Source organism: Myotis myotis, unplaced genomic scaffold, assembly GCF_014108235.1.
Source record: "Myotis myotis isolate mMyoMyo1 unplaced genomic scaffold, mMyoMyo1.p scaffold_m19_p_3, whole genome shotgun sequence".
NCBI classification, from domain to species: Eukaryota; Metazoa; Chordata; class Mammalia; order Chiroptera; family Vespertilionidae; genus Myotis; species Myotis myotis.
This window is the reverse complement of record NW_023416335.1, coordinates 84,629,317-84,653,996: the sequence shown is the minus strand read 5'-3', so window position 1 is coordinate 84,653,996 and position 24,680 is coordinate 84,629,317. Positions and strand designations below refer to the sequence as shown.

Sequence of the window (24,680 nt, the reverse complement as noted above, 5' to 3'; positions counted from 1 at the left end):
CAAATCGTTCTGTGTAGAAACCCTTTGTAAAAATGAAGTTAGATTCTGGGAAGAATACGTAGATGTACTTTTCCCACTAAGTACAGCATAAAACCCTAGACATTACATATAAAAGAAGCATAAGAAACTTCTGAAAGGCAGAGAGAAGGCTGACTGGCTAGGGACCTGGGGACTTCATGAATGACATGGCAGCGAGTTTCCTGAGTTTTCTTTTTACTTCACGTGTCCCAGGCTGGGTGCCAGCAAAGACAGCAACCAACAACCAAACAAGCACAGACAGCAAAACGCCTAACAAAAGCCTGGTGTTTCTAACCAAAGGGTAGGAATGGGGCAGCCTAGCAAGCTAAACCTTAAACGGCCCCCTCTGCAAGCAAACACCACAACCAACAGTAGTGAACCACCTAAGGGGTCTGCAGTGCTGCTAGCACAGCCTTCGGCAGGGCACAGAACCAGCCCTGGAAGGTCAGCAGGCTTCCTTTCCCCAAGGGTGCCCAGTAACCAAGATGAGATGGACGTCATGACAGCATGAGCAAGCCTTACCTCTGTAGTATGTGGTATTGTCTCTATTGCATCAATTTCTTCCCTGCTGGCACAGCCTAGTGGCTCTACTTCCGTGTCAGACCTCCAAGACTGACCACACATGTGGACTCAGGTGGAAGCGTTATGATGCATCCTCTCTGCTATGGCTAAGAAACCTCTCAGGACTGTAGGTACTAGCTACAATCACAAGACTGAAATCGTGTATCCCTGGAAATCAGGAAATCAATATTAAGCAGATGTATTTTTCTAAACTTACAAAAGAAAAGGCAAAAAAAGAAAAACAACTAAGTTGTTTGTTTTAATTGGGAAATGCTCTGGTCTCAATTCATATTTAGCCTTAAATTTCATATTTGCCTCTATATATATTACAGGGTAGGGCAAAAGTAGGTTTATAGTTGTTCATATGAAAAATAATACAATAATTAATAGTCATACAGGAATAAAGTCTGTGTTTTGCATACTCACAACTGTAAATCTACTTTTACCCACCCTGTGTATTAATAAGAATTGCTTTTCAGGTACTGAAATACCACGCCCAAGGGAGAAAAAAGATTGCACAAGAGCTTAGATTCACTGCATAGCATTTACTAAGACAGGAAAGTAACTGGCATTTTAGAAACATTTTTCAGCAAGAGTGAAAATCTAAAGAAATTGTTTGATTTAGGAACTGGAATCATTCAGAAACCGTCAGCATGCCTGCCCATTGAGGATTTGCTGTATGGGCGGAGCTGCGGTCACAGGCAGAGGGGAGTCTCTTTGGTCACTGTGCGAGCTCCTGCATGAGCATGGCACTTTGGGAGGGTTCCGTGTGACAGGTGAGCTGTGCAGGCTAGCTCCAATCACAAGCACCTCGCCTCCTCATCTCAGGGGCTTTGCCCTGATGACAAAGTATGGCATAGAGTTGGGAGATACATTCTCCCTGCTGTCTATACCACTCTGTCCCCAAGGATCAGAAGCTTACGAGGATGCTGAGACAACAGATACTGACACTCTCGTGATAGGCAGCTATACAGCGAGGCTAAGCAGTATGTCTCCAAGCCCCGTCGTCAGCAGCAGATGCGAACAGGTGGGACCAGAGCAGGACAGGAAGGATGGAATGAATGTCACAGGAGACCTACAGCTGAAAGACTTTTGAGGCCCCTATGAGGGGATACCAGAAGCCACTGGGGTACAAACTAGGGAGAAGGAATTGAAGTCCTCCCATTTGGATCAGGGTTATCAATCAATATTTTGGTTATTCTGACAGTTCAATTACTTTGCTATTCTTGATTCACTTTGTTTGTTTTATTTCTATGACATGCCCATGAATCACAAACCCTGCTATGCAAACTCTTTTGGTTGCAAGAACCAGAGATTCACCCAGGAGTCATCTCTGGGCATGAGAGAACTCATCACTGGAGTGCCCAACACACCTACCATGATGATGATAGTTCTACTAGGCTGGGGAAGCAAATGGGTCAACCTCACAAGGTGTCCATGCTGGCTAAATCGAATGGGGTGGCACAGCCTAGGTGGGATGAGAACTTCAACTAGGTCCACCCAGTGGGTCTGTTGTGTAGTGGATACAGTGAGCACTGTATTTTCTGGTGAATAAAACATAGAATCCAAAGAAGATGCTGAGAGATCACCGGCCTAATAGGAAATTGCTCCACCCAAGAACAGGATTGTCAATAATGAGGAATTTAGAGGCAAGACACCATGGGCCTTAACCTCAACCTGGCCTGAAACACCGATTCCAGTGTTAAAAGGTAAACTGAGGTATATTTAAACATGTTAAGAGTTTATTTGAGCATACATCAACTGGAATTGTCATCATCAAACCAGAAGTGGTTGCGAATGCTTCACTGATAGGAGCTGGGAAGAGGTTTTTAGAGAGAAAAGCAGAAACAAGCAAGGAAATTATTGATTGGCCATAGCTTAAAGCTAGCTAGTTGCTTGTGTTTGGTTGTCCTTGGGTTTTGATTTTGTAACCTTGGGGCATTGACAGGCTTAGATTCTGGTTGTTTATGTAGGACACCACAGCCTTAGCGCTACCCCAGGCTAATGACCTCCTTGTTTAATTAATTTAATACCAGCAATGGGCAAAGGCTGGGAATCGACAAGCTAGATCTGAGGCATCCCAGCTTTCTCCATAGCTTATAAAAACTGGCCAAACACAGTTTTATCTTAAATCTGTCCCAGATCACCCGCAGCTCTAAGTCCATTGGTCTTCCGCTTATTATTAAAAACCAATAAGTTAATGGCATACTATACATTATCAGATGTTGAACAACAATAATGACAACTTCAGTTTCTAGGTGTGCAGGGCAACATGACAGATCCATGGATTTCTTCAACAGCAAGCCAACTTCCATCTTCTGGCAAAAGGGATCCAAAAAAGGAAACGCTTGTGAAGACCCACCTATGGGTCAGTTCTAGTTAACAGCATGGACTTGGGATAGAACAATCAAGTTTACAAAATAAAAAGGCAGCTTGCAATGTCATTACTTCGGGAGAATCTTTAAACACAGGATTGTCCACTGTAGTAACATGCCAGGTACCACACTGCTTTCTGAAGACAGTCATTGTTCACATTGAATAAATAACCAACCGCTAGGAGGTTGGTCATTCCTAGAACTCAGACAGCCTGTTAAGCTCTTAAAGCAAGAAAGCATTTTTACTTTCTATAGCCATCTCCACATTTGGAAAAAGAGCAAAATTTTGCCCTTGGCCAGGTAGCTCAGTTGGTTAGAGCATCACACAGTATGCTAAAGTTGCAGTTTTGGCAAATCAGATGTTTCTCTACCTACCTACCTACCTATCTCTCCTTTTCTCTTTCTAAAAATCAATAATTTTTTAAAATGAGCATAGTTTTCTTCTCTCAAAAGATTGCTAGAAAAAATCTTGAGGGAGTTGGGAAGTAAGTAGAGGGTATGATAATAATGGAAATATTCTTTAAAACAAATCTTGCTAGCCAGATATCTTATTCTCTGATCCTTTTGTAGCTTTTTAAGAGCTCCTATCACACAGTATTTAAGACCGTGCTCAAAGAACAGGCTGCTCACAGTGAACTGGACGAGGATACTGACATTCCCCTGACTGGCCAACTGGAAAGTGAAACCAGAAGGAAACTGAGAATTCTGTAAGTGGCTGGAGAGATGAGGTATTGGTCAGTGGGTTTAGGTAGGTTAAAGGTAGTAGTAGGGCAATGTAAATTGGGCCACCAGAGGAAAGAGCAAGGCCAGTGCCAGAAGGTCCCCTGAGTCAAAAAGCAGGCACAAGACAGGCACAAGGGCAAGGAAATTGACAAGCTTGGGAGATACAGGATAGGACCAAAGATAGGCAATGACAAAGGTTGGAAATCCAGGGAAAGAAAGTCTTGAAGAGACTATGAACTTGTACAAAAGTCTGGGGAGCAAGGCTCAAGACTCTGGGCCTTTTAAGAGAGGGGACAGTCAGGGAATGGAGATCCCAGGCATCTGCCCAAGAAATTCCCTGGCCTTATCCTGGGCTAAGCCAATGCTCTTTCCTGCTTCCTGGAGAGGGAAAGCCATGAGGTTCACTGACCTGGGAGCAATGGCCAGACCCTCTATTCAGAGTGGAGAATGACGAAGATGTGGCTGGCACCAAGCCTTTCTAGTTGGCATGACCCCAGGCACAAAATGTTCCAGATCCCCACTTGTACATCCACCCGGTGCTGCATTTCCACTCATCCAGCTGTCAAACACCTTGGTAAGCAAGTTGTTCTTAGGCCTCCCATGAGTCTATCACAAACTCTCTGGCAGTGGCGCCAAGGAACAGGCTGTGAGGGATGGGGTGTCCTGTATAATCTCCCTCGTGAGTCGAAGCTTTTACAAAAGTCAGGAAGAGAGATTGCCAGAAACTTCAGCTTTGGACTCATAGTGTCTTGGGGCCAGAGACCTCTGAGGTTTCTCTAGGAAAGGGGAAAGCAAACATCCAAGCTTTCAGATCCTTATACAACTGTACAAACAAATGCCAGAAAACATCCCAAAAGTTATTCTACCTCATGTATGACATTCTACCCCCATTCCTTCCCATTTAAGCTTATTACCGGTGCTCATTCTAATCTGATTGCACTCAACAAATATTTCCTGAGCACCTACTCTGTGCTGGTCTGTGTGTTGATCTTTACAGTAGTGTGTGCCCGAGAGCCGCTGCCATTGAGGAGCTACCTAGTAAGATTCCACTAGCTTGCAAAAGTAGACAAAGAAGGGCATTGGGTGCCTCTGTCTGGACCCTTCACTGGAGTTTTAACTCTTGCATATACTAGTATTTGGCATCCTCTCTTGGCCTGTGGAATAGGTCTCACCCCACTCACTCCTTGGTCCTCACCCTCTCACAGGTAATAGTAGGCTAGATAACTGCTCCCATCCCATTCAAAGTGCTAGCAAATAAAATGAAAACATTTCGTATACATGGCCCATGAAGAACCCACTCTCGAGTTCCGTTATTGCTTTTAAAGCACAAGTAGTAAACCTTAGCTCTCTGCCAAGTGAATTCATTCAGCCCTTCCCAGCAATTTGTTTCCTGGGTTGAATTATCATGCACTCTTTAAGGAATCTTAACTGAAAACTTAAAATCTGTCATGTTAAAGGCCTTCCTCCAGATCTAATTAAGCTGGGATGCTCACTCCTGACACATTCCCTTTCAAAAATATTCTGATCTGAGAACCAGGAAACACAGCTACCCCTGGAGGTCCCTTTAGTTGAGAGGACAACAGCCCAAGCCATTGACATGCCAGGATGACTTGCTTTGTGTATTGACATGAGAGGGCCTTAGGGCTTGAGTATTTTGAAAAGCTGTGCCTTGGTGTGGCTTTCATGGTGAGTCATTCTGAATGGGATTACTGAAAATCTTCCTGCTAAATGCAAAGGGGTTTCCAATGGCACAAACAATGTTGTTTTTTCACGTTGTTTCCAAATGTCACCTTCACTGGGATACGCACAAGGCATAGAAAAATCAAGCTTAACTCATAGACCCAGTCTGGCATTTCTGCCTTGTTCCTGCCCTCAAGCTGGTCCTCACTAAATTTATTTTAAAAGTTTGGAGGTCAGCCCAGGTGCCCAGGTTGAAGGCCAATTAGAGGCAGGGAAAGAAGCACCAAGCCTATGCCATGTGCTGTTCCTTTACTCCTCAGCTCTGATTGGAAGAATAGCTGGGTCTGAAAGAGCCGTCAGCCCAACATTCCACCTATGAAAAGGACTTGGAAGGTTCTAGCACTGGCTACACTGTGTAGCGTGACATATAAACAGGAATTTAGTCTCAGTTTTTAAAGATAACTCACATTCCTTTCAGGTTGAAGACAAACATTGAAAAGTACAAGGAAGTAATTCACTGGATTATGGAGAAACGTGGAGGTAAGGACTTCTCTACCATTTTCCATCCATGACTAGCTCTCCTGTGTGCATTTCACTGCCTCTCACCTTCTGCCATGTCCGCAAAGGAGGCAGAAGTGCTCATTCCCTCATTTGAGCCCCTACTGGTCTATTGAGGTCCTAGCTGCCAGGGATAAAATATGGAGAAAGATGGACACAGTCTGGGATCTCAACGGGATTACGCTTTTGTGGTGGGGTGCAGGTTGGTGGGGGTGGTGAAAATAGACAAGCAAGCAGGAAATTCACATATAGTATGGTTAAGGGATATGGTGGGAAGAGGATGCTATGAGACCACACAGAAATAGATAATTCCTAGATCTGGGGAGGTCCAATAAGTCATTATTAACATAAACTTTGGGAAAGAAAGAGCCCTTTTTACCACATACTGAAGGCATTTGTGGTCCAGCTTTTAAGACTTGCCAATCATGGAGCTTGCCAGTTTTTGGAGTCTAATCATGAAAAGCTTGAACCAAGAGCTTAAGCTTCAAGGCTACCTAATTTAAAAACTCAAAACCACCATATGGAATATCTTTCAAATTACCAGATCCAACTAACATAGAAATGGCAATGATAACAATGGCAAACATAAGGAATCAAGCATAGTATTTTTCTCACTGAGCCAGGACACAGCTCATATTCTCTCTCAAGGAAGTGCTTCCATTCCCAAATACCAATTTAGCCCCTGTCCTAACTCATACAAAATAATCGCTATGGGCTAGGTACTTTCACATATGTTATCTGTTCAAATTAATTTTCATAACCATGTGAAGTAGCATAAAGAAAGTAACGCTCAGAGAGTCATTGGGTGAACATGAGCCACACTCATGTCCAAAAGCTCTCAGGCCATATCCAAGGCTCATCCTTTTGGCATGTTCAATGTGTCTAGAGAAGAAAAGTGGGGGCCTTCTAAGTATAGGTTTCATGTTCTCAGTGGAGTTACCGAACCCTGGCATGGGAAATCTGGGGCAGGGAGAAGAAGGAATTGCCACTTTCAGTCTCTATAGTGGAAGGACCCTGTCTCCCACCAAACTTACACAATGGGTTAGCCCCAAGCAGGGCAGGTTTAATATGCAAGTCTTGTATTAGTCGGTAGTAAGACAATTCGATCTCCATATCCAAAGATTGAATTGTGTAAAGAGGCCTTACCTGTGTCACTCACGTATTCAGCCCAGATGGTCTCACAACACATTATTCTCTCAAGGCTGGATCTTTGAGACGCAGCTCCAGCTGTGGGAACGGTGGGCAGAGGTCTCATTCTAAGGACAGGGGGTGGCGGTGAGGAGCCTCTGGTGGTTCAGGTCCAGCTCCCAGGTCAATCAGCAGTAACAGCCTCCCAATGACCTCCTCCAACACTGTGTTGATGACAAGGGATAACTAAGCTCTCTTAACCAACCACTCCTAACCTAGTTGTGGAGGGTACCAAGGTGCCCCTTCCAGTGAAGAGCTGCCCAGCTGATAGGGTCCTAGAAGCTCCTCCCCACTGCTCTGGCCACTGTTGTGCCCACTGGTTGTCAGACATCCACCCAGAGTCACTTGGAGCAGGGATTGTTCTTCAACTGTCCTTACTAGTTTAGTTCCATTTTTTCAGTTGGGGGAAAAAAATGGACAAAAATGAAAATAAAAAGAAACTTCTTGTTGCTAAGAAAACTAATGCTTTAAGAATTTAAATTGTGCTTTGAATGCTTTAAGAGGACCCAATAAAAAAAAATAGCTTTTTTAAAAAAAAGTGCTTGGAACTATATATGCACCATATCTAAAAGATTGGAGAATATATAGAAATGTTTTTAAAACTTTATAATTCTATGCTCAGACTATTTAGAATTTTCCAAAATTGAAAATTAGATATAATAAATCATGAGTGTGGTTTGAGCAAAAATGATCACAGAATCCATCATCAGACCCACACACCAAGAAAAGACCTTGCCCTACATTAAAGTAGAGTGTTAATATAGATTTATGTTTTAAGTTCAAATAATATGTTTAAGGTATGTTTTCTTTTGTAATGACTCCCCACTTTAGCCTATTTTTTAATTAATTGAGTTAGCAGCCACGCTTGTTATTGTCTTGGGGCTAATGTGTCACCCCTCGCATCCCAAGTCTGGACTGGGTGGTCTTCACATGGTATCTGGCATCTAGCACTGGGCTGGCATATTGCAGGCCTTTAATAAACAGGTGTTAAATGAATAAGTAAATAAATAAGAGTTCGAAATTCAACCCAGCTCTCTCTTCTTGCTCTTTCCTGGCAGCTTTCCTTACTTGGGAGAATATGGCCCATGTCCCAAACCCCCAAATTCTCTTGAGAAATAGATCTATGTTTTCTTTCTCTTTTCTACCAAAGCCATATTCAGAGATTCAGATATGGTTACTCGCACATTTAATTTATTGAGCCAAACTCAGAAGCCCACGACAGAAGGAAAAAAACCTCACCGTATTCGTCGTAAAAAGAAATTAGATACAGAAATAGATACAGAGTGGATGAAGAGCAGCACTGAGGTAAGTGTGGCAGTGGTATTTTTATTTTGTGCAGGTTTTAAGGCTCAGGTGGGATACTCAGACCATCCAGGAGCTGTCAAAGCCAATACACAATGTGAATACAAGAAAAATGTGTTCAATATATGGAGGCACATCGTGGGTTATCACAAATTGACTAGGACTTTTACTAGGACTCACTGAGACTCTTCTCCCTAAAGGGCCTATATTTGGCAGTTAGGTGAGGTTGGGGGAGGGGTAAAGAAAATATATGTTATAATATATAGGTCCTTCTCCTAATAAATGTTAAACCCATGTTAAAAAGTAATTACATAGTGAATGGATAAATAAACTGTGATACATCCAAACAATGGAATATTATTCAGTGATAAAAGAAATGAACTATTAAGCCATAGAAAGACATGGAGGAGCCCTAAATTCATATTACTGTGTTAAGGAAGCCAATCTGAAAAGGCTACATACTGTATAATTTCAACTACATACCATATAATTTTATCTTTGAACATGGTGGGGATTATGGGCACCAATGTGCTGTGCATTTGAAAATCAAGTATAACTTAAGTCAGCCCTCCGCATACATGATTCCCAACTGAAAATCAAAAATACAGCTGACCATTGAACAACCTGAGTTTGTACTGCACGGGTCTACTTATATATAGATCAGTGGGCCTGCACAGTTCAAAACCATGTTGTTCAAGGGTCAACTGTATGATATCTGGAAAAGGCACAATTATGGGGACAATAAAAAGGTCAGTGGTTGCCAGGGGCTAGGGAGGAGACAGGAATGAACAGGTGCAGCACAGAAGAATTTTAGGGCGTGAAAATACTCTGTATGATACTATAAGTGAATGCATGTCATTAGACATTTGTCTAAATCCATAGAAGGTACAACACCAAGAGTAAACCCCAATGTAAACTATAGACTTTGCATGATAATGATGTATCGATGTAGGTTCATTGACTATATGAATATACACTAAGGTGCAGGATGGTAACAGTGGTGGAGTGTGTGTGTGTGTGTGTGTGTGTGTGTGTGATAGGGTGGGAGATATAGGGAATCTCTGTACTTTCTGCTCAATTTTGCTGTGATCTGCTCTAAACATAAAGCTTTTTTTAAAAAAATCAATCACATACTAATATTTATGAAGATGGATACTATGAAGTTATAAGTGAAAACTAGTCTCAAAATATTGGTCATTTAGAGTGAGTTAATAATCAGGTCTGAAGCTCAAGAAGGAGACATTGATGTGGGAATTAGAAAGATGTGATAGACTTATGTCTTCTGTAAATATCTATTGAGAGTCTACTATGTCAGGCCCTCTTCTGGGTGCTGGAGATACAGGGGTAAACATCACAATGCTCTCGTGCCCATAGAACTTCTGTTTCAGTTGAGGAGATAGCCAATATAAAAAAAAAATACTATTCAGTGCTATGCCAGGTGTTGGTAGGTGCCATGGGAGGGGGGGGGGCAGCATAAGGGGCTCTTGAGTTGTTGAGCGAGAGAGGAGTTGCTCTAAAACCTGCAGGGCAATCTCAGAAATGCCCTTTGAGCCTAGGCATGCATGAAATGAGGGAGTGAGTATGCAAATACCGGGTGGAAGGGCATGCTAACCAGAGCAAGCAAGGACAGCTGCGAGAGGAATAAGCAATGAGCCTCAGTGCCCAGATCAGGTAGAGCCATGTGGGCACAGCAAGACTCTGGATTTTATCCTGGAATGAGGTGAAATATTGGAAAGTCTAGAGCAGGAGACAAACATCACCTGGCTTAGTCTCTAGAAGAATCTTTCTGGCTGTTGTGTGGAAAATACATTTAAGGGACAAGAATAAAGGCAGGAAGTCCAGTTGGAAGGCACGGCATAAACTCAGGTGAGAGGTGATGGGCGTCTCTACTAAGTGGTGGCAGGAAAGATGGTGAAAGTAGTCTGATTTGGGATATTTTTTGAAGGGAGAACCAGGAATTGGTTTCCTGTTGAATTGGAAGTGGGGTGTGAGAGAGAAAGAAGACAAAGAAAGAATCTAAGAATTCTGGCATGGGCAACTCAGCAAATGTTATTTTATCATTTACTAAATTGGAGAACACAAGGAAACTAACAGAAACTAACATTTATGTAACACCATGCAGGTTACAAAGCACTTCCACATATAATGTAAGTGTAGCTTTTCCCAACCATTCCTGTGTGATGTGTGCTATTATTATCCTCACTTTACAGTTGAAGAAAGTGAGGCCCAGAAGAACATACATGACTATCTCAGGACACTGAGCCCGTGTTGGCCAAGGCAATGCTCATTCGCTGCTGAAACATATGATTCCCAAAGCTAAGTGGCTTAACAACCAGATGCAAGGTTCTTGCTCATGTCACATCTCATCTGAGTCCCACAGCTCTCTGAGCATCCCTCCTAGAGGCTGGCTCTGAGGGATCTGGGTCCTTTTATCATGGGTCTCCACCATACTGGAGTTCTTTGTGTCCAGCATGGACAGGAAGTGAGCCAAGATCCAGGCTTAAATTTCATTAACCAAAATGAGTCACATGACCTCACCTAGATGCAAGAAGGCTGGGAAAAGTACTTCTGCTGTGTGTCCAGCAGAAAATGAAAACACTTTTCACTAAGAGGCAAAACAATCAAACATCTTCGAGTAATGAGGGTAAAAACGTAAGAGCTAGAAACGGATACTGTCAGCCCAGGTGTGGACACTCCTGGCCTCCCTTCATCTCTTGGGCCTGCATGTAGAAAGGAAGTCAGTGGGACCAGTCAGAACCTCTACAGACAGAAATTAAGGGAGAGCGGGGGTCTCTTCAGGTTGGAAGCCCCCAGAGAAGCCTTCAGTTTTCACATCTCCCTGGCCTCACCTCCAATCCATAATGAAACCTTCCTTGGTGTCTTGCTCCAACCAGCTAGTGAACTCCTGCCCTGTCCTGCCTTGGACCTTTTGGTCCTGTAGTGTCTGTCCCTCAAGTAAACTTAACTGTGTTCCCTGTAGCCAAGAGGAAGGTTCTCACCATGATCTCTAAGCAGAGGATCCTTCCTAATTTATCATTCACATCAGACTGCCCGAAAAGGCTGTGAGTAGTGGGACATTTGGTTGTTTTTGTTTTTACAAATGGCGGTAAGTTGGGAGTAGGCTGCTGAGTCAGGCAGAGCACTGCTTGTGTGTGCACCCGGCCAGCCCGGAGCCAGTGGCTCCACAGCGGTCAGGGTGAGTTCACGGACAGAGAGCAGCAGAGCAAGCTGAGACAGCAGCTACCTCACAGCGCAGGGCCTGCCTGTGAGGCACCGCTTTTTCTCTAGAAGAATTAAAGGAAGGTCCAGAGATGTAGTATCTTACCTTTTAGCTCTTAGCCTCATACTCTGTTCCCAAGAAAATAGTGATGGGATTCAGGCTTTTAGATATGCCACTTATTATGCAGTTATGCGCTGTACAACAATGCAGCATGTTTGTGGTGATGCTGAGGTAAACAAACAGCCAGTCATATAAAAGCACAGCGCATTCAGTTACGGTAGTAGACACACCATCTATGGCTGCGTGTGTGCACTCTGAGATGTTTCCACAAGGATGCAGTTGCCAAGAGATGCTACTTCTCAGAACGTGTGCCTGTCGTTAAGTGACACATGATGATGATCTCCTAGTGAGAGAAAAATGGAAGGACTTTACCTCTGTGTCAGAGATTTTGCTTTTCCCATGGGGTCCTCACCGTTAGGAAAGTGTCATTATATGACAAGTGAGTTTGACAAGCAAAAAGCATCTTGAGAAATCTGGCTTTCAGGTGGCTTTTGAAAATAAGGCCTACAATACAAATATCCTCTTCCGTGAGCAAGATCTAGAAGCTTTTTACAGGCCATCAGCAGCAAACCAACCACAGATATTCTTACAAGGCACTTTTTTTAGGTTAAAAAAAAGAAGAAGAGGAGCATTAATTTGCAAACTAAATATGAGCGGTGGCTGAGAGCTTAATGGCCAGAGACAGCCTGTTTGCACTAACGAGCCTGCAGGTTAGTGGGAGGGGCTCTCCTCTCACTGGTAACGTTGTGTAAGCCCTTAGCCTTTCTTACATGGGGACACTGATAGTGCCAGTCTTGTGGGGTCACTGTGTTGTGGAAGTAAAGTGTTACCGCAGTGCCAGGTGTGGGGATAGAGTCTGTTACAGGACCTTCCCTCCCATAGTGGTTTTCACCCAGATGCCCAGGTTCCTGAGCACTTACAGGCTGTGCCATAGAGAGAACACCCACAGTGACTCCCCAAATAGCTGCCTTTCTTTCTTCTATTGTCTTAGATGTTGGCATTCTGCTGCAAGCTTTCTTTATTTTCCTTCTTTGTTTTATTTTTATCACCATTTATCCCTCTTCCATCTCCACCCACCCCTCTCACCCCCACAATCACCACACTGTTGTCCTTGTCTAGGGGTTCTTTCTCTATTTTTTTTCTTTTTTGCCTCAATCCCTCTACCACCAGCCCCAACACCACCCCCACCGGTGCTGTCAGCCTGCTCTCTATCTATGAGTCTGTCTCTATTTTGTTTGGTAGTTCAGTTTGTTCATTAAATTTCACATTATGAGTGAAACCATATGATACTTGTCCTTCTCTGATTGGCTTATTTCACTTAGCATGATGTTCTCCAGGTCCATCAATGCTGTCACAAAGAGTAAAATTTTCTTCCTTTATATGCCCAAGTAGTGTTCCATTGTGTGCGGTAAATGTCCTATAGCTGTTTTACCCAGTCATCTACTGTTGGACACTTGGGCTGCATCCAAATCTTGGCTATTATAAATAGCACTGCAATGAACATAGAGGTACATCTATTCTTTCAAATTAGTGTTTCAGGTTTCTTTGGATAAATTCCCAGAAGTGAAATTTCTGATTCATAAGGCAGTTCCGTTTTTAATTTTTTGAGGTATCTCTATACTGCTTTCCACAGTTCTTCTTTGAAGGTTTACAAAACTCCCCAGTGAAACCATCCAGACTATAGCTTTTTTTTTGTTGTTTGGAGTTTTTTATTGCTGCTTCAATTTCATCAGTTATTATTAGCCTGTTTTCTGATTCTTCCCTGTTCCATTTTGGAAGATTATATTTTTCTAGGAATATTTCCATTTCATCCACATTGTGGGCATATAACTGTTCATAGTATTTTCTTACAATCCTTTGTATTTCTGTGGTGTCAATTATTACTTTACCTCTTTCATTTCTGATTTTGTTTATTTGGGTCCTCTCTCTTTGTTTCTTGATGAATCTGGCTAGGGGTTCATCAATCTTGTTTATCTTTTCAAAGAACAAGCTCTTGGTTTCATTGATATTTTGTATTGTTTTTTAGTCTCTATATCATTTATTTCTGCTCTAATTCTTATTATTTCCTTCCTTCTACTTACTCTGGGCTTATTGTTCTTTCTTTTTAAAAAAAAAAATATTTTATTGATTTTTTTACAGAGAGGAAAAGAGAGGGCTAGAGAGTTAGAAACATCGATGAGAGAGAAACATCAATCAGCTGCCTCCTGCACACCCCCAACTGGGGATGTGCCTGCAACCAAGGTACATGCCCTTGACTGGAATCGAACCTGGGACCCTTGAGTCCACAGGCCGATGCTCTATCCACTGAGCCAAACCCACCAGGGCTTATTATTCTTTCTAAATCTTTAAGTTATAGGGTTAAATAGTTTATTAATAATTTTTCTTATTTTTTGAAATAGGCCTGTGGTGCTATGAACTTCCTTCTCAGGACTGCTTTTACTGTATCCCATAGATTTAGGGTTGTTGTATATTCATTTTCATTTGTTTCCAGGAAGTTTTTTTTTATTTCTTTTTCAATCTCATTGGTAACCCATTCATTGTCTAGTAACATGCTATTTAACCTCCATGTATTTGAATGTTTCGAGTGTTTTTAGTGTGGTTGATTTCTAGTTTCATGCCATTGTGATTCGAAAAGAGGCTTAGTATGATTTCAATCCTCTTAAACTTGTAGAGACTTATTTTGTGTCTTAACATGTAGTCTATCTTTGAGAAGTTCCATGTGCACTTGAGAATAATGTATATTCTGCAGCTTTAGGGTGAAATGTTCTGTAAATATCAGTTAAATCCATCTGATCTAGTATGTCTTTTAAGGTCTCTGTTTCATAGTTGATTTTTTTGTCTGGAAGATCTATCCAGTGATGTCAGTGGTATGTTAAAGTTCCCTACTATGACTGTATTGCTGTTGATCTCTCCCTTAAAGCCCTCCAGAAGTTTTTTTTATATATTTAGGTACTCCTATATTGGGTGCATATATGTTTACCAGGGTTATATCCTCTTGTTGGATCAATCTTTTTCTTGTCTCTTTTTATGGCCTTCATTTTAAAATCTATTTTGTCAGGCCCAAACTGGTTTGGCTCAGTGGATAGAGCATCGGCCTGTGGACTCAAGGGTCCCAGGTTCGATTCCAGTCAAGGGCATGTACCTTGGTTGCAGGCTCATCTCCAGTAGGGGGTGTGCAGGAGGCAGCTGATAGATGTTTCTAACTCTCTATCCCTCTCCCTTCCTCTCTGTAAAAAATCAATAAAATATATTTTTAAAAAATGAAATCTATTTTGTCAGATATGAATATTGCTACCCCAGCTTTTTTCTTTTCCATTTGCATAGAAACTTTTTTCCTATCCCTTCACTCTCATCCTGTGTGAGTCTTTTGGTTTCTTGTAGATAGCATATATTTTGGTCTTTTTTTTTTATCCATTAAGTGACCCTATGTCTTTTGATTGGAGCATTCAAACCATTTACATTTAAGGTTAATATTGATAGGTACTTATTTATTTCCACCTTAATTCTTTTTGCCTATATTTCTCTCTCTCTCTCTCTCTCTCTCTCTCTCTCTATATATCTATATATATATATATATATATATATATATATATATCTCTTATTAGTAGTACAGCAGTCCCTTTAACATTGCTTATAATGCTGGTTTGGTAGTTATAAACTCTTTTATCCTTATTTTACCTGGGAAGCTCTTTATTTCACCATTTATTTTGAATGATAGCCTTGCTAGATAAAGTAGCCTTGGGTTCAGAACCTTGCTGTCCATTACCTTGAATACTTCATGCCATTCCCTTCTGGCCTGTAGAATTTCTGATGAAAAATCATCTGAGAGCTTTATGGGAGCCTGTTTTTCTTTTGCTGCCTTTAAGATTCTCTCTTTGTCTTTAATTTTTGGCACTTTAATTATGATGCGTGGAATGGGCCTCTTTGGTTTCTTCTTGCTTGGGACTCTCTGTGCCTCCTGAACTTGTGTGACTTTTTCCTTCGCCAGGTTAGGGACATTTTCTGCCATTATTTCTTCCAACAAATTCAGTTGATTATCCAGGATTTTTTTTATATTTTAGTTGTAATTCCAGCTTGGTCCTGGGAGAGTGTCAGTTAGCATCCACTTACTCCTTTGCTCACTTTCTTTATTTTCTGGCCTGCCTATGACATGGATATTATTACATTTCATGTTGTCCCACAAGTCCCTTAAACTGTCCTCCTGTTTTTTATTAGTTTTTTTTTTTTTCATCTTGGTTCTCGGAATGATTTTTTTCTACCCTGTCTTCTAATTCACTGATCTAATCCTTGGCTTCCAGTAGTTTACTGTTTGTTCCTTCCAATGTATTCTTTATTTCTGCTATGTCATTCTTCATTTCTGACTGGTCTTTTTTCATAATTGCTATATCTGATAAATTGCTTATCTCCATTTCATTTCTCTCTTCTTCTGGAGAATTCTCTTGTTCTTTCATTTGGGGCTTGTTCTCTGGCTCCCATTTTGGCTGCCTGTTTGGGTTTGTTTCTATATGTTCGGTAGATCTGCCATGACTCCCAGTCTTTTGGGAGGGTCTCTGGTGGAGGATAAGATCAGACATTGTGACTGGCCCTGAGTTCTGTGTTTGGAGCTATCAGCAGCCTGCAGCTTGTGGCTCCCTCTGCTGGGGTTGGTTGTTTGGACAGGACCAGGATGCACACCATGGGGCTTTTCTCAGCCCTGTGACCAGAAACAGATCAGGTAAAGACTCAAAGCACCCAGAGGTCCACCTCTGTCTGCAGCCTGATTGTTATTCCTAGTCTCTTAATAAGCCTCAGGTACATGCCACAGTGAGGCATAAACTCCACAGGATGGGGCAAGAGGTTTTCCAAACAGGGTGGGGCGATGCTTCCCCCACCCCCTAGACCAGTGATGGCGAACCTTTTGAGCTCGGCGTGTCAGCATTTTGAAAAACCCTAACTTAACTCTGGTGCTGTGTCACATATAGAAATTTTTTGATATTTGCAACCATAGTAAAACAAAGACATATTTTTGATATTTATTTTATATATTTAAATGCCATTTAACAAAGAAAAATCAACCAAAAAAATGAGTCCGTGTGTCACCTCTGACATGCGTGTCATAGGTTCGCCATCACTGTCCTAGGCAAAAGCTGCCTGGGTGGTAATAGTCGGCCTGAGAAAGGTGTCCTGTGCAGTATCGGGGAACAACTCAGCACAGTTTCTGCTCTCCAGGTTCTATCCCCAGAGCCCTCTACCCTAGATTCTCCTCACACAGCTCTAGTCCACTCTGCCCTCCCTCTGCTGGAGCCCAAAGTGAGTGGCTACACACGAAATTTTGTGCATTGGCCCGTTAAGAGGGTGTTTGCATTTCTAGCCATCTCTCTCTGCCAGACAGAAAACCTGCTGCTTTTCACAGCCAGATATTATGTGGGCACCTTTCTCCGTTCTGGTGTTCTGGACTGGGAACCTAGTTTGGGGTTTGACCAGAGTTTTTAGTGGGGAACCACCCTCCCACCCACACACACAGCTGAGATATCCCTCCAGAAATTCAACTGCTGTCTGTGGGAGCCTGGCCAGCCCTCTCGCACATCCACACTTCCTCCCAGTCTCTATGTGGTCTCCACTTTACATCCTTGGTTATCAGGCAGCCAATCAATGATTTGCCTATGAACTATGAGGTCATGGTTCATTCCCAGGCAGGTCATATGCGTGAGTTGATTCTCCTGTAAGGGGCGTGCAGGAGGCAGCCAATCAATGATTCTCTCTCATTATTGATTCTCTCTCATCATTGATGTTTCTATCTCTCTCTCCCTCTCCCTTCCTCTCTGAAATCAATAAAAATATATCTTTTTTCTTTAAATTTGCTTTACATATTTAGGTGCTCCTATGTTGGGTGCATAAAAGATTAGAAGGGTTATGTCCTCTTGTTGGGTTGCTCTCTTTATCATTATGTATTATTTAAAAAATAATATATGATTATTGATAGGTGTGTTTTTAATGTTATTTTCTTATTTTAGATATATTCCTATTTTTTTCTTTTTCTCCTCCTGCTCCTCTTCCTCCTCCTCTTCTTCCTCCTCTTACTTCTTCTTCTTAGAGTAAGCCCTTTAACATTTCTTGTTATTCTATACTGGTTTAGTGGTTACAAACTCCTTTAGCTTTTCCTTGTCTGTAAAGCTATTTCTCCTTCAATTGTAAATGACAGCTTTTCTGGGTAAAATAGACTTGGTTGTAGGTCCTTGAATATTTCATGTCAATCCCTTCTGGCCTGAAAGTTTCTGTTGAGAAATCAGCTGACAGTCTTAGGGGAGCTCCTTTGTAGGTAATAAATCACTATTTCTTCAATACATTCTCGATTTTTTGCTCTCTCTTCTTCTTCTGGAACCCCTATGACATGGATTTTATTATGCATCATATTGTCTTAAAAGTTCCTTAAACTATCCTCATTTTTTTTAAATTCTTTTTTTTTTCTGCTCTGATTGGGTGTTTATTTCTAGCTTGTCTAAATTGCTGATTCAATTCTCTGCTTCATTGAGCCTACTGTTTATTCCTTTCAGGGTATTCTTTATTTCACATATGGCATTCTTCATTTCTGACTGGTCTTTTTTATGCTTTCTATGTCCTTTTCCATGCTGTTGAGCATCCTTATGATCATTACTCTGAACTCTATATCTGACATATTGCTTACCTCCACTCATTTAGCTCTTCTGGAGAATTCTCTTGTTCTTTCACTTCGGGCCTGTTTTTTTTTTTTTACTACCTCTTTGTAGTTTTTTTCCTATGTATTAGGTAGATTTTCTACAACTCCCAGTCTTGATAGGGTGGCCTTATATAGTAGGTGACCTGTGGGACCCAATGGCACAGTCTCCCTGATCACCTGAGCTGCGTGCTCAAAGAAAGTTCCTTATGCACATATGTGGGCCTTCCTGTTGTCATTGAGTCTTGATTGCTATTGGCTCATTTGTGCAAGGACTTGACCCTCAGGCTGGCTGACAATGAGGCTCAACCCCCAACACAGCATGCAAGTTTCTGTGCAGGTGCTTTTCACACAAAGCAGAATTTGCCTCAGCAGGTTTTGGTGCCTCCTGAGATCTCCCTGTGGATATGCTGCTTATGAAGCTTATTGGATCCTACTCTGTTATTCTCTGAAACTGGCCACTGGGTGTACTGGTTCTGAGCCTCTTTGGAGGGACTCTGGTGCAGGCTAATGTCAGACATTGTCTGTGACTGGCCCTAGACAACCTGTTAGAGCTATCAGTAATCCTGCTGCAAGCTTTCCTGAATAAAGGATTTTTCAACTCTTTTAAACTCTTTTAAATCTTTTGAAGATCACTGATTTGGCTTCTAGTTAAAGTAATGTGGAAGGCTAGATGACCTAAAATCTGGCTCCAAACACCTGGGAAATTTAGAGAAAATGTAAAAAGCGTTCCTTTAAACACAGAGTAGCGTGTGTAACAAAGTAAGGGAAATAATACCAGAAATAGAGAAAACCCAAAAAAGCAGAAGAGTGAGAGTGTGAACGAGTGTGGTTGAGGTGGGGGTGTATGATGGGAAAGGGAGGGGAAAGATCAGGTGACCAATGTGTTCTGATAATCCAGGAACATGAAACAATTGGAGGGCATGCATCTTTTTCAAGCAGACATGAAATAGCTACAATGATTGATCACACACTAAGCCACAAAGCAAACCCCAGCAAACACTAAATACTTGATATATAGCCTATGCCTCTTACCCCAATGCATTTCAATTAGTGATAATAATAACATAACCAAAAGCAACTGGTATGTTGTAAATTTTAAAACACATTTGTAAATAACATTTTTAAAATGTGTTTTTATTGATTTTAGAGAGGGAGGAAGAGATAGGGAGAGAGAGATAGAAATATCAATGAGAGAGAAACATTGATCAATTGCCTCCCCTGGATGCCTCCTTCTTGAGATCAAGGCCACAACATGCAAGTTGTGCTTTGACTAGGAGTCAAACCGGTGCAATAACCTCTTGGTTCTAGGATCAACACTCAACCATTGATCCACACCCGCTGGGCAATAACTTTTGTGTTAAGGAAGAAATCATATTGGTAATTTGAAAATATCTAGAATGGAATTGGAGGTATCTATACTCGTGTGAAACAGCTAAAACTGTATTTTGAGAGAAACATTATAGCTTTAAATGTTTATATTAAAGAAAGAGGAGGAAGAAGAAGACAGAGAAGAAGAAAAATGAAAACCAATGAGTTCAACATTCAATTCAAGGAATTAGAAAAATTAAATAAAGTAATATAGAAAACCCACAGAAAGTAGATGCATACAAATAATCATGATAAGAGCAGAAATTGATACCACAGAAACAAAAGAATTAATAAAATACACAAACTAAAAGCTCGTTCTCTGAACAGACTAGTAAAATGGGCAAATGTTAGGTCAAGGTTGATCTGAAAAAAAAAAGAGAGAGAGAAAAGATATTAATAATATAAAGAATGAAGACAAGGACATAACTACAGAGGCAGTAGAAGTTTTTTAAAACAGTATAACAGTATATGAAAAATGTTTATAATAATACATTTGAGAAATCAAGATGGCGGCATAGGTAAACACCGGAAATTGCTGCCTCGCACAACTACTTCAAAAATACAACTAAAAGACAAAATGGGCATCATCCAGAACCACAGGAAGGCTGGCTGAGTGGAAATTCTACAACTAGAAGGAAAGATAAAAGCACACTGAGACTCAGAGGAGGTGCAGAAGGAAAGTGCCGAGGTACAGAGGCGCACATAGAAAGGGCTGGCAACTGAGGACACAGCTGTCTTTTTGAATCGGGAGGGAGTCATGAGCCCCCGACTGCTTGGAACTCCAGTTCTGGGTGAGTCTCTGGGGACCCAGACTCATACAGGAGAAACTGGACTGTCTGGCATCGGTTGGAACTGGAAGGCAGCTTTCTCTCAGAGGTGCTTGCAGCGATTACCGGGACACTCTTAGGGTAGGACTGAGGAGCAGCCAGAGCTGCTTGCTCCACCCTGTTGATCCCCTGAGACCCCGCCCCACCCAAGCTGTGAGCAGAGGCTTTTGCATATGAAAGGCCTGGCCCTTTGCAATCTGAAAATTACCTAACAAACTTCAGCTGGGTCAGAGAGACCCAGAACTTCCAAAAGAAGGCCCAAGGCCTCACAGCAGCTTGCATTGCTTCACAGCTGGGCCTCATCTGGGCACCTTCAAACCCCAAAGAAGAGGAATCTGCAGATCTCTCCATAGCTCCTGCTGGGTAGCCTCAGTCAGAGGCTAGATTAGCACCTCCTTAGATCCAAGTGCCAGTGTACCCAGTGGTCAGAGTGGGACCATCCAGATTACAACTCCTCAGATCCATAAGGGACACATTCAGGGGGCAGACTCAGTGAGCACCAAAGCCCCATTGAAGCAAGTCTTGCCCCAAAAGGGTGTCTCCAGCACAGAAGTTCTCCCACTGCAGACACAGCTGATTCTCACAGCCAATTGGCCTGGAGGTCAATTCCTCCCAGTGATACCTACAACAACCAAGGCATAGCTACAACAAGACTGTGCACAAAGCCCACGAGGGGGTGCACCAAGAGTGTCCACCTCAGGTAATTGGGGAGGCTGAGCCACTGGGCCCTATAGGACACCTAGCACAGAAAGCCACTCTATCAACACAGGGAAGCAGCCAAAATGCGGAGACAAAGAAACAGGTCACAAATGACAGAAATGGAGGAAAGCAAACTACAGGATATAGAGTTCAAAACCACACTTTTAAGGTTTTTCAAGAATTTTCTAGAAGCCGCCAATAAATTGAGTGAGACCCTCAAGAAATCTAGTGAGACCCTCGAGGTTATGAAAAAGGACCAACTAGAAATTAAGCACACACTGACTGAAATAAAGAATATTATACAGACTCCCAACAGCAGACTAGAGGATCACAAGAATCAAGTCAAAGATTTGAAACACGAAGAAGCAAAAAACAGAATCCAAAAATATGATGATGGTGTAAGGAGCCTCTGGGACAGCTTTGAGCATACCAACATCCAAATTGTGGGGGTGCCAGAAGAAGAGAGAGAGCAAGATATTGAAAACCTATTTGAAGAAATAATGACAGAAAACTTCCCCTACCTGGTGAAAGAAAGAGACTTACAAGTCCAGGAAGCTCAGAGAACCCCAAACAAAAGGAATCCAAAGAGGACCACACCAAGACACATCATAATTAAAATGCCAAGAGCAAAAGACAAAGAGAGAATCTTAAAAGCAGCAAGAGAAAAAAAGTCAGTTACCTATAAGGGAGTACCCATACGACTGTCAGCTGATGTCTCAACAGAAACTATGCAGACCAGAAGGGAGTGGCAAGAAATATTCAAAGTGATGAATAGCAAGAACCTACAACCAAGATTACTTTACCCAGCAAAGCTATCATTCAGAATTGAAGGTCAGATAAAGAGCTTCACAGATAAGAAAAAGCTAAAGGAGTTCACCACCACCAAACCAGTATTATATGAAATGCTGAAAGGTATCCTTAAGAAGAGGAAGAAGAAAAAGGTAAAGATACAAATTATGAACAACAAATACACATCTATCAACCAGTGAATCTAAAAATCAAATGAATAAATAATCTGATGAACAGAATAAACTGGTGAAAGTAATAGAATCAGGGGCATAGAAAGGGAATGAACTGACTATTCTAAGCGGGGAAAGGGGTGGGGGGTGCGGGAAGAGACTGGACAAAAATCGTGCACCTATGGATGAGGATAGTGGGGGGGGGGGGAGTAAGGGCAGAGGGTGGGGTTCGAACCGGATGGAGGGGAGCTATGGGGGGGGGGATAGAGGAACAACTGTATAATCTGAACAATAAAGATTTTTTTAAAAAGGGAAAAATCGGAGAAACTAAGATGGCGGCATAGATAAACACCGGGAAATTGCTGCTTCCCACAACAATCGATAAATGCATCAAAAACACAAGGTGGACACCATCCAGAGCTACAGGAGGGCTCGCTGAGTGTAAATTCTACAACTAGAAGGAAAGAAAAGCACACTGCGAGCGGGAGGAGCTGCGGAGGTGGAGTGCAGAGGTACGGGGGCTCGCGCGCGGAAAGGGTCTGGCACCTGAGGACGCGGCTGTCTTTTTGAATCTGGAAGGAGACACAAGCTCCCGACGGCTCTGAAATCCGGTTCCGGGAAGTCTCTGGGGACCCAGGACTCATACGGGGAGATACTGGACTGTCTGGCAGCGGGCGAGCTTGAGACCGGCTTTCCCTCAGAGGTGCTTGCAGCCATTGCCGGGACACTGGGACTCGCGAATCCTTAGGGCAGGGCTGAGGCTCCACCATAGCTGCTTTCTCCGCCCTTTGATTTCTCGAGACCCCACCCCGCCCAGGCTGCGGCACAGGCTTTTGCATATGAATGCCCCGGCCATTTGCAACCTGTAATTACCTAACCGCAGCCGGGCCAGATAGACCCAGAGCTTCCAAGAGAAGGCCCAAGGCCCCACAGTGGCTTGCATTGCTACACAGCTGAGCATCATCAGGGCACTTCCAAACTCCAAAAAAAAGGAAGGGGAATCTGCAGTTCTCTTCGTAGTTCCTGCTGGGTAGCCTCAGGCAGAGGCTAAATTAGCACCTCCTTAGATCCAAGAGCCAGTGTACCCAGTGGTCAGAGGGGAACCATCCAGATCACAACTCCTCATATCCATAAGGGACACACTCAGGGTGCAGTCTCAGTGAGCACCAAAGCCCCACTGAAGCAAGTCTTGCCCCAGAAGTGTGTCTCCAGCACAGAAGTTCTCCCACTGCAGACACAGCTGATTCTCGCTGCCAATTGCCCTGGAGGTCAATTCCTCCCAATGATCCTACAACAACCAAGGCATAGCTACAACAAGACTGTGCACAAAGCCCACGAGGGGGTGCACCAAGAGTGTCCACCTCAGGTAACTGGGGAGGCTGAGCCACTGGGCCCTACAGGACACCTAGCACACAAAGCCACTCTATCAACACAGGGAAGCAGCCAAAATGAGGAGACAAAGAAACAGGTCACAAATGGCAGAAATGGAGGAAAGCAAACAACTGGATATAGAGTTCAAGGCCACGTTTATAAGGTTTTTCAAGAATTTTATGGAAACCACCGATAAATTTAATGAGTCCCTCAATAAGTATAGTGAGACCATGGAGGACATGAAAAAGGACCAACTAGAAATTAAGCATACACTGACTGAAATAAAGAATAATTTACAGAGATCCAACAGCAGACAAGAGGATCCCAAAAATCAAGTCAAAGATTTGAAATACAAAGAAACAAAAAGTACCCAACTGAAAAAGAAAAAAGAAAAGAGATTCCAAAAATATGAAGATAGTGTAAGGAGCCTCTGGGACAACTTCAAGCGTACCAACATCAGAATTATAGGGGTACCAGAAGAAGAGAGAGGGCAAGATATTGAAAACCTATTTGAAGAAATAATGACAGAAAACTTCCCCCACCTGGTGAAAGAAATAGACTTCCAAGTCCAGGAAGCGCAGAGAACCCCAAACAAAAAGAATCCAAAGAGGACCACACCAAGACACATCATAATTAAAATGCCAAGAGCAAAAGACAAAGAGAGAATTTTAAAAGCAGCAAGAGAAAGACAGTCAGTTACCTACAAGGGAGTACCCATACGACTGTCAGCTGATGTCTCAACAGAAACCATGCAGACCAGAAGGGAGTGGCAAGAAATATTCAAAGTGATGAATAGCATGAACCTGCAACCAAGATTACTTTATCCAGCAAAGCTATCATTCAGAATAGAAGGTCAGAGAAAGAGCTTCATGGATAAGAAAAAGCTAAAGGAGTTCATCACCACCAAACCAGCATTATATGAAATGCTGAAAGGTATTCTTTAAGAAGAGGAAGAAGAAAAAGGAACTCTTACCATTTGCCACAGCATGGGTGGAACTGGAAAGCGGATAAATACCACATGATCTCACTCATTTGTGGAATATAATGAACAACATAAACTGATGAACAAGGACTGATCCAGAGACGGAGAGGCAT

General features: G+C 42.4%; 1 protein-coding gene across 1 annotated transcript in view; it reads left to right on the top strand.

Moving 5' to 3' along the window:
• Nucleotides 1–24,680, top strand: part of ERICH6B (glutamate rich 6B) — a 71,083-nt gene that overhangs the window by 33,945 nt on the left and 12,458 nt on the right. The window contains exons 7-9 of the mRNA XM_036300288.1: nucleotides 3,525–3,661; nucleotides 5,836–5,897; nucleotides 8,254–8,408. Of these exons, the coding sequence (XP_036156181.1) occupies nucleotides 3,525–3,661; nucleotides 5,836–5,897; nucleotides 8,254–8,408 (354 nt within the window). The remainder of the gene's footprint in view (nucleotides 1–3,524; nucleotides 3,662–5,835; nucleotides 5,898–8,253; nucleotides 8,409–24,680) is intronic.